Source organism: Pistacia vera, unplaced genomic scaffold (assembly GCF_008641045.1).
Source record: "Pistacia vera cultivar Batoury unplaced genomic scaffold, PisVer_v2 Contig287, whole genome shotgun sequence".
Taxonomy (NCBI): Eukaryota; Viridiplantae; Streptophyta; class Magnoliopsida; order Sapindales; family Anacardiaceae; genus Pistacia; species Pistacia vera.
Genome location: NW_022196098.1, coordinates 1 through 15,074, shown reverse-complemented (window position 1 = coordinate 15,074; position 15,074 = coordinate 1). Strand labels below are relative to the sequence as shown.

General features: G+C 38.1%; 1 protein-coding gene across 4 annotated transcripts; it reads left to right on the top strand.

Moving 5' to 3' along the window:
- Positions 1-3,202: 3,202 nt before the first annotated feature.
- Positions 3,203-14,213, top strand: LOC116134389 (tropinone reductase homolog). Of its 4 annotated transcripts, none has more exons than XM_031420066.1 (6): positions 3,203-3,335; positions 3,432-3,639; positions 3,946-4,162; positions 4,270-4,382; positions 5,110-5,327; positions 14,194-14,213. In XM_031420066.1, exons 1-5 carry the CDS (start codon positions 3,259-3,261, stop codon positions 5,284-5,286), a joined length of 792 nt encoding a protein of 263 aa, XP_031275926.1. In that variant the 5' UTR covers positions 3,203-3,258; the 3' UTR covers positions 5,287-5,327; positions 14,194-14,213. The 4 variants fall into 4 exon arrangements, with proteins under 4 accessions (XP_031275926.1, XP_031275924.1, XP_031275925.1 ...); XM_031420064.1 differs by lacking the exon at positions 14,194-14,213 and adding an exon at positions 6,204-6,469; XM_031420065.1 differs by lacking the exon at positions 14,194-14,213 and adding an exon at positions 5,980-6,141.
- The last annotated feature ends 861 nt before the right edge of the window (positions 14,214-15,074 follow it).

Sequence of the window (15,074 nt, the reverse complement as noted above, 5' to 3'; positions counted from 1 at the left end):
CCCCCCAGTTTTTGAAGTGCAAATCGCGCTTCAGAAACTAAGTCTTTGATCTAAATTGCTGCAGTCTCAACTGAAATCTGTTAGGAAGATGATCAGAAATCTGTTAGGAAAACGACCAGAAACTGTTAGGAAAACGACCAAAATCTGTAGGAGCGACCAGAAATCTGTTAGGAAAACGACAGAAATCTGTAGAGAACGACCTGAAAGGTCATAACGAGCTCAATCTGAGCAAAACGAGCTCAACTTGAGAGCAAAACGACCTCGACCTGAGAAGTCAAAACGAGCTCAAAAAGCAAAACGACCTCAACTTGAGAGGTCAAAACGAGCTCAATGAGCAAAACGACCTCAACTTGAGGTCAAAACGAGCTCAATGAGCAAAACGACCTCAACTTGAGAGGTCAAAACGAGCTCAATGAGCAAACGACCTCAACTTGGGTCAAACAAGCTCAATGAGCAAAACGACCTCAACTTGAGAGGTCAAAACGAGCTCAAAAAGCAAAACGACCTCACCTTGGAGGGTCAAAACGAGCTCAATGACAAAACGACCTCAACTTGAGGTCAAAACGAGCTCAATGAGCAAAACGACCTCAACTTGAGAGGTCAAAACAAGCTCAATGATCAAAACGACCTCACTTTAGAGGTCAAAACGAGCTCAATGAGCAAAACGACCTCAACTTGAGAGGTCAAAACGAGCTCAAAAAGCAAAATGACCTCAACTTGAGAGGTCAAAACGAGCTCAAAAAGCAAAACGACCCATCTTGAGAGGTCAAAACGAGCTCAATGAGCAAAACGACCTCAACTTGAGGTCAAAACGAGCTCAATCAGCAAAACGACCTCAACTTGAGAGGTCAAAACGAGCTCAAATGGCAAAACGACCTCAATTTTAGAGGTCAAACGAGCTCGACCTGAAAAGGTCAAAACGAGCTCAACCTGAGAGATCATAGCGAGCTCTACCAAGAGCACAAGAGATCAGCGATCTCAGCGTGTGATCAGCGATCCGAACACGCAATTTGAAGCTAAGGTTCGCGATCTGAAGCTGAGGATCAGGACGGCATGGGCGCGCGATCTGGCCACGCGATCGGAGAACTCTGTGCATGTGTTCTGCGATCTGGCCACGCATTTGAAGCTAAAGATTTGCGATCTGAATCTGAGGATCAGGATGGCATGGGCGTGCGATCTGCGATCTGGCCACGCGATCGGAGAACTCTGATGCGTGCGATCTGTGATCTGCCACGCGATTAGAGAATTCTGATACGTAATCGAAGAATTCTAACGCGTGCGATCTATGATCTGACCACGCGATCGGAGAACTCTGACGCATACGATCTGGCCACACGATTGGAGATTCTAACGTGTGCGATCTGCGATCTGGCCACACATTGGAGAATTCTGACGCAGGTTTGAGATCTGAGCACGCCATCAGGGAACTTGGATGCAGGCTTAAGAATCGGACCTGCATGGGCCACCAAAACTGTTGACGCATGATTTTGGACGCCAACGACTCGCACGTGGAAACGCTGAGCTGACTCAGGAGACACACGTGATGGATCCATGAGATTTGAATATGGAGCTGAGATTATATATTTTCAGAAAAAATAAGTAAAGATTGGCAAGAGGGTTTTTTATAGTGGTTCGGATGCTCAAGAAGCGACTCCTACATCCACTGTTATTTTATTGATCTCTCACTATTTCTATGAATTTGCCCGTAAGGCATACAAAGATGAAGAAATACAGTGTTTTTACAGAGAGAAAGAATTGAAGCTAAATCTTCACCCACCACCAGCCTCCCTTCTTCGGGAAGAGAAAATCCATTTATTCACATTTGCACTCAATGCAATGAGAGCTTTTGCAAACTGCCTTGACACATGGAAGGCTCTCGTCCATTCATCTCTTTGAAATGAGATAAAGTTGGTGAGAATATCTTTGGAGTATGGGCTTGGCAGCTGGTACAGAGAGACATTAATTGTGCTGACATAAGCTTGACTTTTTGAGGCATAACACTTATCAAAACTATAGATCTGATCAATATAAAAAAGATTGATAAAAACAGCAAATCGAATTATTAGAAGGAAAAAAAGAATGTTAATTTGTTAAATATGAGAGATCCTAATGAATTGTAGTGAAAGACAAAAATTGTAAATTTCTTTATACAAAAACGAGAATTTTACTAAGTACACCCACCCTTTAACTGAGTACCATTTATTTTAAATTTATTACAAATTTACGATTTAAATGGATCAACTGATCAAATAAGTGGGGTTCAAAGATCAGTACCTAAGTCTTAGTAGTATTGCTAAAGAGTAATACTACATTAACTCAACATTTATCTTTAAAGAAGCTCTTCCAATACGGATAAAATAGAAAAGAAATAAAAATATTATTCTTCTTACAATTTATCTCAAATTTCATATTTCTAAATGATATGTTATTATATGCGGTATTGACATGTAAATAAAGAGATGATGCATAACATGATATGACAATATCAATGTGATAATACAGTTTTGAGATATAAAATTCGGGATGAATAGTATTATTCGGAAAATAATTACATAATTATTCAATCATAATTAATATAATTTTCTATTTATTAAGTAACCACCACAATATTATTTTAATAATCATTGTCATAATTATCAACAAACACTCTGATGATAATCTTTAAGAAATGAATACCATTACATTATGAATATAAAATTCTGATTCCAACTAATGTAATTATTTTATGTATATACAACACTAATCATAGAATATAAAATGATTATATTTTATCTATTAAGATTTTAACTTTATATATTATTGATTCTAGTACTAATTAACAATTTAAGAACACAGGCTGCTTTTGTAATTAAACGGAGGTTACGGAGCAATTGGAGAATATATTCGGGAACGAGAGCGACTGGCCAGTGGCCAGACTGGAAATGAGTCAAATGACTAAACTATTGTTTTATAATTGTCTACAGTCTGAACAAGGCCGGCCCATTTTGAACGTTTATGATTTCTTCAGTATTGTATTTTATTTTATTTTCTTATTTTAGTGTTGTGTGACGAAAGCATTTTAACTTTTACGTTTAATTTTGGTGCTGCGAACCTTTCTACATTTTTACTGTATTTTTGTGCTGCGTGACCACAAAACGCTAAAGCTTTTTCACAGATAGTTGTTGTACAAGCTTCAGCCTCCTACATTTAAATACTAGCAGTTCTTATATACGTAAATTTGAGAAGAAATTTGCAGTAACAATTGAAAGAAAAAAGAAAATGTCGGAAGTCAGAAAACAAAGATGGTCTCTTGAGGGCATGACCGCCCTTGTCACTGGCGGAACCAGAGGCATCGGGTTAGTGTTGCTTTGTTGGTAATCCTGAATATTTACGTTCTATTTTAATTGTTTCAAATGAATTTATGCTTTTGCTATCTGGTTGATATTTGCCAGATATGCTATAGTAGAAGAACTAGCAGGATTTGGAGCAATAGTACACACATGTTCACGTAACCAAACAGAGCTCGATGCCAGAATTCAGGAATGGAAGAGTAAGGGGCTTAAAGTAAGCGGCTCAGTTTGTGACATGAAAATTAGAGCTGAGCGGGAGAAGCTGATGGAAACTGTCTCTTTGATGTTTGATGGCAAGCTCAACATCCTTGTAAGTTTTTAGAACCCAAAAGCTGTAAGCCTTCCACTATATATGGCAATCGAGACAGCTGAAAATTCAACCAAAAAACCAACCGCTGGTGGTAAAGAAAATCATAAACTATATAGGGTAAATTCGGGGGAATGTTAAAACTTTATAATCTCCCATACCATGAGAGGTTTAATTTGCTCCTGACTCATTGAAAAAGAAAATTTTTCATTATGATTATGGATATTAAAATTTCTTTTACATCACAGTACGTAGTATCTAAGGTTTACATCACTTTCAGAACTAAAATAAGCTTGCAACTCTTGTTAGGTGAACAATGCTGGAATAGGATTGTTTAAGGAAATCTTAGAATACACTGCCGAGGATTTCTCGACTTTAATGACAACCAATTTCGAGTCTGCTTACCATCTGTCTCAACTTGCGCACCCCCTCTTAAAAGCATCTGAAAATGGAAGCATTGTATTGATCTCCTCTGTCGGAGGCGTCATTGGTGTTCCCCTATGTTCCATCTATGCAGCAACTAAAGGTACAGTTCAAATTTTATATTGGAAAGCAACAATAAGTCAATAACTATAAGCGGTTGATCTTAAGCAAGTCATAAATGGGGTTTACAATTTTTCTTTTTCACTTCAGGAGCAATGAATCAAGTTGCAAAGAACTTCGCATGCGAGTGGGCAAAGGACAATATTCGTGTGAATTCGGTGGCACCAGCGGTGATTAAAACCTCACTCATCGACGCTGCAGAGGTATATAACTATACGTACCTTCTTTCATCCTTTTCTGTCACAACTAATATTGTCCCTCTTATTCACTCTTTTGAATCATTTTTCCGTTACCCTATTTAGATTAAAAAACAGAATGTTTGTTTGTTTACTTATTGGGATCATTATTCTGAAAATTAATTAATCTGAATCAAATAAATTTTTTTTTTCTGTTGAAAATGAAAAGAGAGGAGGCTTGTTTTCTATAACCCTATTCTATTCAACTTAGAACATTTTTCCAACTCTATTCAACTAAAAACAATTACCGTTCACTGCTCCCAGTCTGAAAATTAATCCACCCCAGACTACCATCGCCTGCTAGCAACCACCGTCAATCGTTGCCGCTCCCACCGCCAGTTGTCGACTTTGGAACAATGCATAACTGGTCGGATCTAGTCGGTCGTACACCAGTCTGGCCGAAAACAACCAGATTCTGGCCAGATCCAACTGCCAAATTTTGGCCATCGTTGACGGCCATATTTTGGCCATTAGCGACAGCCATATTATGGTCGTTTCTAGCTAGATCCATGGTAGATCTGGCAAAAAAATGTCAGATTGACGCACGAACTGATCGTGCACCGTTCCGACAACTGTCGTCCGGTGGCTTGGGTGGATTGAAAATAAAAACTTCCCCGAATGCCACCTTGGTGCCATATTTGAGCACATAAATCTTATGATGCTTGTATTAATTGGTAATTTTGTCTTTAACCAGGAAGATCATAGAGCCAAGGAAGTTGTAAATCGAATAATATCTCGTACTCCCATCTCGCGTGCCGGAAAGCCTGAAGAGGTTTCAGCAGTGGTTGCATTCCTATGCTTACCAGCGGCTTCATATATCACCGGCCAAGTTTATTGCGTTGATGGAGGATACACTGTGAATGGGTTCTAGTCTGTGCTCAGGCCATACGCCAGGGCTATCCTTTAAGCTCGGTAAGTTCGATAAGTTTGAACTGTAAGGCCCGCAAGTTTGCAAGGTTGGGTTTTAAACCGGAATTTATGGAAGATGCTAAACTAAAATCATTTGATTATATAATTGCTCTTTGTTAATTCCAACATTCATATTTTATCTCCAAAGTTAAATTTCAATTGCGTTTTTGATAAAATCTCCGTTCTCTTTCTTAGATGGCTTATTTCTTATAAATTCATATAAACAGTATTTTTATCCAAATCAATTTCTAACTTTTAAAAACTTTTTACCTGACATATCAATTAACATGCGATGAATGTTAAACTGAATTTCCTAAATCAACCGAAACATTAATAGGAATGTTCAATATTATTTTATATTCATTGTTTGAATCCATCTTACTTTCATCTCTACAAAAATGTTTTAATCATGACAACATAATTTCGAAACAAAGCTTTCAAATTACAGTAGTAGAAAATAACATTGAAGGGTTTAGGATATTCAGAATGAGTAATGCTCCACTTACATAACTCTTTTACACAATTTTTAGTACATGGTGTGTACTAAAAAAATAAATACCCTTCCTAGTAATTACTAATTTAAAAAAAAAAAAAATATTATTGGAGCTGTGAGAACAATTTGGTGGGGCTTAAATAACACCACTCTTTATTGAAGGATAAGACGCCCAGGAAAATAAAAAATGAGCCCGACCAATATGGACTTTGTTGTGATGTGGCAATTGATATGTACACACGTGGAAGTCAACTTTTACCTTTGGGTGGTCAAAGTTAATTGTTAAAGACTTAAGGGGCATTTTCGTCTTTCTGGTATCTTCAATAAACCTAATTTGAATTAGGTTTTGCGCATCTCATTCTTGATCTTTCTCTCTTGGTTAACAGAGAGAGAAAGCTGTTAGAATCTGCTGTGCTGGAAATCCGAAAAACGTTGATGGAATCAAACGGTGGTGGTAGGTCTTAGCTGTCCTATCTGTTTTACCTTTCATTGTTGTATAAATCTGTCACTAATTCTACCTATTTGATGTTGTATGAGTGGTGAGAGCATCTGGGTGTATGGCTATAAATTAGAGGGGTTTTCTCGGGTTGTGCCTTGTGTAAAAAGGGGTGAACCTAATCTCTGCAAGGTTTCTCATATCGAATAGCGAATACTTTTCTTTTATCCTTGAAGAGTGGATGTAGGTAATGTAATAGATTACCGAACCACTATAAATCTGGTGTTCTTTACTTTTCTTGTCCTTATTTGCTTTATTGATTATTGCTATAAATTTGTGGTTGCTTGGATTGAATACTGCATATATCTGTTTTGGTCTCATGTTACAACAAGTGTTATCAGAGCATTGTTCTACGTTCTAGAACCTAGGTCTTACTCTAGGTTGTGAGGTCCAATTTTTTCGAATTTGCAATAGTCTAGGGTTTGACTGTTTTCACAGGAGCTTTCTCTTTGTAACTTAGGGTTTCAATTTTGTCTCTGGAAAATTGGGGCTTTTATACTGTATGTAACTAGGAAGGTTAGAAACCTAGAAATGTCTAAGTTCGAAGTTGAGAAATTTACAGGGGATAATGATTATGGGCTATGAAAGATGAAGATGAGGGTTGTTTTAGTTAAGGATGGATTGTCTGCTACCTTAGAGGGTGAGGATAGCTTACCAGAGGCTTTGTTTGAGAAGGAGAAGAAAGATCTGTTAGATAAAGCTTACAGTACTCTAATTATAGGGTTAGGGGATAAAGTCCTAAGAGAGGTCAAGAAAATGAAAACACCAGCAGAAATTTGGGAAAAATTAGACTCTCTATACCTGTCAAAGTCTTCTCCTAATAGGTTAGTTTTAAAACAGAAAGTTTTCAGTTTTAAAATGGATGAAAACAAAATATTAGGTGATAATATGAATGACTTTATGAAACTAGTACAGGATTTAGAAGGTCTTAGTGTTAAAGTTGAGGATGAAGATCGAGCTGTGATCCTTATTAATTTTCTTTCCAAAATTTTCTCAAATTTTGTTGATACCCTTAAGTATGGTAGACAAACCCTTAAACTAGATGAAGTAGTGGTAGCTATTACTACTAAGGATGCTGAGTTTAAAAATGAGGGTAAGCTAGATGGAGAAGGGCTGAATATCAGAGGTAGGTTTGAGAAAAGAATGTCAAAGAAAGGTCATTTTAGGGGTAGATCTAAGTCCAAGTCCAAGTTTGTGAGGAAATGTTTTCACTGTCATAAGGAAGGGCACTTTAAAAGAGACTGTCCAGATAGAAAGAAAAGATTTGGAGAGAAAGAGACTAGTGGCAGTGTAGATATAGCTTCAGACGGATATGAAAGCTCTGATGTCCTAGTAGCTTCTGATAGAGAATCTGAGTATGAGTGGATTTTGGATTCTGGATGCACATTCCACATGACTCCAAATAGGAGTTCACTGATGAATTTTAAGAAAATAGAATCTGGCAAGGTTCTAATGGGGAATAATGCAGTGTGTAGTGTCTTAGGCATTGGGGATGTCAAGTTAAGTCTTCATGATGGCAGTTCAAGAGTACTTTCAGAAGTTAGGTACATACCTGAGTTGAAAAGGAACCTAATCTCCTTAGGTAGCTTAGACTCAAATGGTTTTAGTTACAAGGCTCAAGGTGGAGTGCTTAAAGTTACTAAAAGGTCTTTAGTGGTTATGAAAGGAGAGAAAAAGAATGGCTTATATATTCTAAATGGATCCACTATTGCTGGAACAGCAACAGTGACCTCACAGAAACCTAACAAGACTTCTATTTGGCATAAAAGTTGGGACACATTAGTGAGAGAGGATTGATAGAGTTAAGTAAGCAGAATGCTTTAGGAGGGGATAAAATAGAGAAGCTAGATTTCTGTGATTACTGTATTTATGGGAAGATGAGCAGAATCAGGTTTAGTGTGGGAAACCATTGTTCTAAGGGCATTTTGGACTACATCCATTCTGATGTGTGGGGGCTAACCAAACATCCATCTTTGGGAGGACGTAGGTACTTCATTAGCATCATAGATGATTACTCTAGGAGTGTATGGATTTATTTTTTGAAAACAAAGGTAGAGGCCTTTAGGAAGTCCAAGGATTGGAAGATTATGATAGAAAACCAATCTAGGAAGAAAATCAGGAAACTTAGGACTGATAATGGGTTAGAATTTATCAATGAAGAGTTTCATACCCTGTGTGGGGAAAGTGGAATTTTGAGGCATAGAACAGTAAGACACACACCCCAGCAGAATGGTTTAGTAGAAAGGATGAATAGGACCATTCTTGAAAAGGTTAGAAGCTTGTTATCCTATTCTAAGTTACCCACTAGGTTTTAGGCAGAGGCTGCTCACACAGCTGTTTACCTAATTAACAGAATCCCTTCCTCAGCTCTTAGTTTCAGAACACCCATGGAAAAGTGGTCTAGGTATCTTGCTAATTATAGTAATCTTAGGGTTTTTTGCTGCACTGTTTTTGTTCATGAGAAAGCTGATAAGCTAAAACCAGGGGCCACTAGATGTATCTTCTTAGGGTATCCTGATGGTATAAAAGGTTACAGGTGTTGGGATATTGTAGCAAAAAATGCATAATTAGTAGAGATGTTAGGTTTAATGTTAGGGCAGAGATGATTAACCTGGATTTAGGTGAAGAAATTTCAAACCTTAACAGTCCTGGTCCAGATCCTAATGTAGATGTTCAAACTCAAGAGGATGAACCTAGCCTAGATGATAGTGGTGATAATGATAGGGTTGAAAATGATTTGCAAAATTATCAACTAGCTAGAGATAGAGAAAGAAGGGAAATCAGATTACCTAGTAGGTACTCACATGCTGATATGGTAGCTTTTTCTTTTCAAGTTGCTGAAGAAATTGATGAGGAACCTAGAACTATTAAGGAAGCCATGAGTTGTAGAGAATCAAGGCAGTGGAAACTGGCCATGCAAGAAGAGTATGATTCCTTAATCAAAAACCAAATCTGGATTTTGATTGACAAACCTGAAGGCAGTAGGGTGGTTAAATGCAAATGGGTTTTCAAAAGGAAAGAGGGCATACCAGGGGTAGAAGCACCTAGGTTTAAAGCAAGATTAGTGGCAAAAGGGTTTACACAGGTTGAAGGGGTGGACTACAATGAGATTTTCTCACCAGTAGTGAGACATACCACCATTAGAATATTGTTATCCTTGGTAGCTCAGTTTGGTTTAGAACTAGAGCAGTTAGACATCAAAAAAGCCTTCGTAAATGATGATTTAGAAGAAAAAATTCTAATGGAACAACCTGAACTGTTTGAAAAGGGGCCTAAAAACCAAGTCTGTTTTTTGAAAAAAAAATCTTTGTATGGGTTGAAGCAGTCACCTAGGCAGTGGTATAGAAAATTTGATTATTTTATGTTGAATGCTGGTTTCATCCGAAGTAGCTTTGATGGGTGTTTCTATTTCAAATGCTTGTAAGGATTTTTCTAAAATTGATAGATTCAAAAGGGAGATGAGTAAACAATTTGAGATGAAAGATTTAGGACAAGCTAGAAAGATTCTGGGTATGAACATTGAAAGGGATAGGAAATTTGGGAGTCTTGTGTTGTCACAAAAAGAGTGTGCTGAAAAATTAATCAAGAAGTTTAACATGCTTGACTCTAAACTTGTCAAAACACCCATTTTAAGCTTAGTGTAACCCAATGTCCAGAAACTGAATAAGAAAAAAGGGAAATAGCTTGTATCCCATATGCAAATGCAATAGGGAGTCTGATGTATTTAATGGTTTGTACCAGACTAGATTTGGCATTTGCAGTTAGTTCAATAAGTAGGTTTATGAGTAACCCTAGAAAGAGTCATTAGGAAGCTGTAAAATGGCTGCTCAGATATGTGAGGGGTACACTGTCTACTGGTATTATTTACAACAGAGGGCAAATTCAGGAGAATCCCATCATGGGATGTGTGGATGCTGATTATGCTGGAAATGTAGACAATAGGAAATCCATGACTGGTTTCTGTTTTACCATTTGGAATAATCTGGTTTGCTAGAAAGCTAATTTGCAGGCTATTGTAACTTTATCCACCACAGAAGCAGAGTATGTTGCAATTACAGAGGCAGTTAAGGAGGCAATGTGGCTCAGGGGAATGCTTGATGAGATGGGACTGTTTCAGCAATAAGTTCCAATCAAGAGTGACAGTCAAAGTGCAATTTTTCTGTGCAAAAATCAGGTTTTCCATGAGAGGTCGAAACACATTGATGTTAGGCTGCATTTCATCATAAATCTGATTGAAGATAAAGTCATTAAGGTGGAGAAAATTCCTGGAAAGGGGAACCCAGCAGATATGTTCACTAAGTTAGTGACTTTGGATAAGTTAAGGCTTTTTAAGAGCCTTCTGCATATTGAAGAAAACTAGAGGAATTTTTCCAGGGCAGTAAGAAAGAGAGAAGATCAAATGCCAAGGTGGAGATTTGTTGTGATGTGGCAATTGATATGTACACATGTGGAAGTCAACTTTTACCTTTGGGTGGTCAAAGTTAATTGTTAAAGAATTAAGGGGCATTTCCATCTTTCTGGTATCTTCAATAAACCTAATTCGAATTAGGTTTTGCGCAGCTCATTCTTGATCTTTCTCTCTTGGTTAACAGAGAGAGAAAGCTGTTAGAATCTGTTGTGTTGGAAATCTGAAGAACGTTGATAGAATCAAACGGTGGTAGTAGGTCTTAGCTGTCCTATCTGTTTTACCTTTTGTTGTTGTATAAATCTGTCACTAATTCTACCTATTTGATGATGTATGAGTGGTGAGAGCATCTGGGTATACGGGTGTAAATCAGAGGGGTTTCCTCGGGTGTGCCTTGTGTAAAAAGGGGTGAACCTAATCTCTGCAAGATTTCTCATATCTCATAGTGAATACTTTTCTTTTACCCTTGAAGAGTGGATGTAGGTAATCTAATAGATTATTGAACCATAATAAATCTGGTGTTCTTTACTTTTCTTGTCCTTATTTGCTTTATTGATTATTGCTGTAAATTTGTGGTTGCTTGGATTGAATACTGCATATATCTATTTTGGTCTCATGTTACAACAGACTTGAAACCTTCTCATTTTTGTTCTGTCTTCTTCAGATAATCATTTGATTAAATAATGTACTAGGAAGTGATTTTTTGTAGGGGTGTTCATAACCGGTTAACCGATGTAGGGAAGACATCCGCACAGATACCGTATTAGTCTATCACCCTATCGAGCTCATCCTTAGTAAGTACCGAGAAAATCTCTTGGGTGGGACTCACAGGAATATCTTGTGTAGACGAACTGGTCCCTTCCTCGGATCTGGTCGTTGAGGGGTCCATCCTACTACAGTCTACAAAAGCAACAAGCAGGGAATCTTTTTAGCCCTCGTACACCATTTCGTACGGTGACGTGGAGGAAAGAAAACGCTTCTCCTCCTAAATCCCAGAAAAACCCTAACAAAATGATTCGAGCCGCCATTAATGGCTCGAACCCAACAAGAACATTTCATCTCCGATCAACTACCAGAAAACCAATCATCTATCAACTACTGGGAGTGAGAAATAAAAACAGAAAACGATTCTTACCTCTCGGAATATGAAGATGGTTCCTTCTGCTTCGAATGTCAAGTACGCACTGGTTTAAGCTCTCTCTGAAAAGATGTGTGGTGACATTTCCTGAAACGAACCTGGGTTTTATAGCAAAAGAACTGGCGTTTGGTTTTCCTGAAATCAAACGACGTTTGGGCAAAAAAATGTACCTCCCTGTTGATCACGATCACGTGTCATAGATCCACGGGAAAGGGTGACTGTTACGCTCCAAGAAAATCCAATCGTCGTCTTTCTCATTGAAAAACCCAAGCGACGGCACGATTCTCCTACCACATTAAATGCGCCCCAATCTGCATTTAATGCTCTGATAAGAGTATATCGTTTCAGCATGTCACGCATTTAATGCGCATAGCTGGTATTAATTATGCATAGGACACGTTTGTCAGAGCAGAAGGTGCTTCATTAAATATATCCATTATGGAAATGCAACTGGTAACGTCTGAAGAGGTCATTACGTAGAACACTCTTTGTCTGGCCAGTCACGAAGCAACGTGACTCCTCGATTCTACCTCATTGGTCGCTAAACGACGTGACTCGACGAGTATTCAGCTTTGAAACAACCCAATCCCTTGTCCAGAGAATTCCAAGTATAATCGAGTCGTAAGCTTCAGAAAATCAAAATCAAAAGCACTGATATGGTCCGAGATCAGGTCATTCATCCTTAAGCGAAGACTATATCAGATCGCACGCACGAAAATGCAGTCACGACCTCTTCTCATACAGGTCGGGATCACCAAAGTTTCCTCAAAGGTATCTTGTCACGGCATGAATTATAGTTTCCAAGGTCCGATCCTCGCACCTTTAAAACTAGGGGACTTCTGTTATGCCTGAAAATGTAGGGTTGATGCAAGACTCAGTCAGCATAAAAAGTCACAGCTTAGGTAGGCTCGCAGCCAGTCAGAGGCAGCCAGTCAGAGGTAGCCATGTCATACAATGACAGGGGCGGCATGCTCGTGTCAGGGCAGTGGGTGCGCCTCAGACCAACCAAAAGCTATAGCGATTCCACGTGTCCAATCCCTGCACCAAATCGCGTAAATCACTCTAGAAGGTAGGCAATGGGACATAAAGAAGGATTTGCACGGATAATCTCACCAACTCACAGATTTAGTAATCATAACCTTAATCCATCTCACTATAAATTGAGAGCTCCTCTCTCATTTAGGGGATTAGCTAATCTCTCTAAAGAAAAAATAGCATTCTCTCTCTTGTATAATTATTTGCAAGTTAGTCCGTTGAACGCGACCTGATCACTATCATTAATACAAAAACAGTGGATGTAGGATTTGCTTCCTTAGCATCCGAACCCCTTTAAAAACTGTTTTCTATTACTTTTACTCTCATTCTCACATTCATATGTGTCTTCTGGGCCCGCTCAGCATTTCACACGTGCGTTTGGTTGGTGTCAAAATCACACATCAACACATTTCACTAGGATTTTGGAGTCCACATCATACTTTCTGAGAAGGATATCATCACATTAAACAGCATTCCACAACATATTTTTTCTCAACTTCATATACGAGTACTCAATTATGTTCTTGCAGCTGATTCTATCCATAACAATTAAGTCCGCATTCTCTTAAGAAGAAGGCTTATTCTATCCACTATATCAGTCCGCTCCTTGCTTTCCGAATTCCCTCTTTAACAGTCTACCCCATTCAAATAAATAAGAGTAATGCTACAGCCACCGACGGTAATGCACCGAATGACGTGGCAAAATCCTGACCGTTGATTAATTTTAAGTTAAAATTAATCAACGGTCAGGATTTTGCCACATCATTCGGTGCACAAATTCGGTACACTACCGTCGGTGGCTGTATTATTTTCCAATAAATAAACCATGAATGCAAATAATTAAGAGAGCTTTCATTTAGTTACTGGTGATAAATGATTAGAGAAGAGAGAACTGGCAGGAACAAAGAGGAGAAGGGCAATTTCAAGGAATAACAAGACTGCGTAGGACTCTCTTCTAGACTATTATGGTACTACATCACCACAAGAAACAGTATTGCACACCTTCTGGAAGTTTAATAATGTCCCCTATATCTTTTGTGATTAGGTGTAACCAAAAACAGCCGTTTTTAAAATTACATGTGACCGTCTCATTATAATCCTCGTATCTGAGTAAACAAGGAACTAGTTAATATCGTTTAAACAATGGCCGGCCGATTTTAAATGTTTCCCAGTGACTTTTTCTATAGTTTAATTCTTTTAGTTTCTTCATGACAAACGCATGACAAAGCTTTTTCGGCAGATTTTTTGTTGTAAATGTTTCAGCCTTCATATTTAAAATACTTGAAATTGTTTTACTTGCAGTTGCAGGGTGGTTTGAGAAGAAATTTGCAGTTGTAATTGAAGAAAAAAAAATGTCGGAAGTCAGAAAGCAAAGATGGTCTCTTGAGGGAATGACCGCTCTTGTCACTGGAGGAACCAAAGGCATCGGGTTAGTATTGTCTTCGTTGGCAATCCTGAACGTTTACAATCTATTTTATCTGTTTCAAATGATGTTTAATATTTTTTTGTTACCTCGTTGACATGTATCAGGTTTTCGATAGTAGAAGAACTAGCAGAATTTGGAGCAACAGTACACACATGTTCACGCAACCAAACGGAGCTCGATGACAGAATTCAGGAATGGAAGAGTAAGGGGCTAAAAGTAAGCGGCTCAGTTTGTGACATGAAAATTAGAGCTCAGCGGGAGAAGCTGATGGAAACTGTCTCTTTGATGTTTGATGGCAAGCTCGACATCCTTGTAAGTTTAGCTTTCATAAGTTTCAACCCTGCAACCAGATGTGGCAATCATGGCTTTGGTGGCTGAAAATTTAACTAAAAACCATAATAGTGGTTAAAACTACCTTAGATAAATCACATATGGGAAAGTCAATATTCCTGGCCCATATTCACAGGTTAAAAAGTGGTGATCTCACTGTACTATTCTAAGATGTCATGTCATACCAGTTGATTCTTACTTTCAGATATAGGCCTTCTAACACAGTGATGTTAAAGGCGTATATTTTTCACTTTCTAAAAGTGTTTTTGCTTCCATCCACAGTAAGCTTGCGACTTTTAGGGTCCTTTGCTTTCAAAACTTGAGACTTTCCCTATAGAAACACTGCAAGGATATTAAAATGGAAGCTTTCACCTTATATTATATTGAAACTTTACAGAGTAATATATACAAGTCTGTGATCTTACAG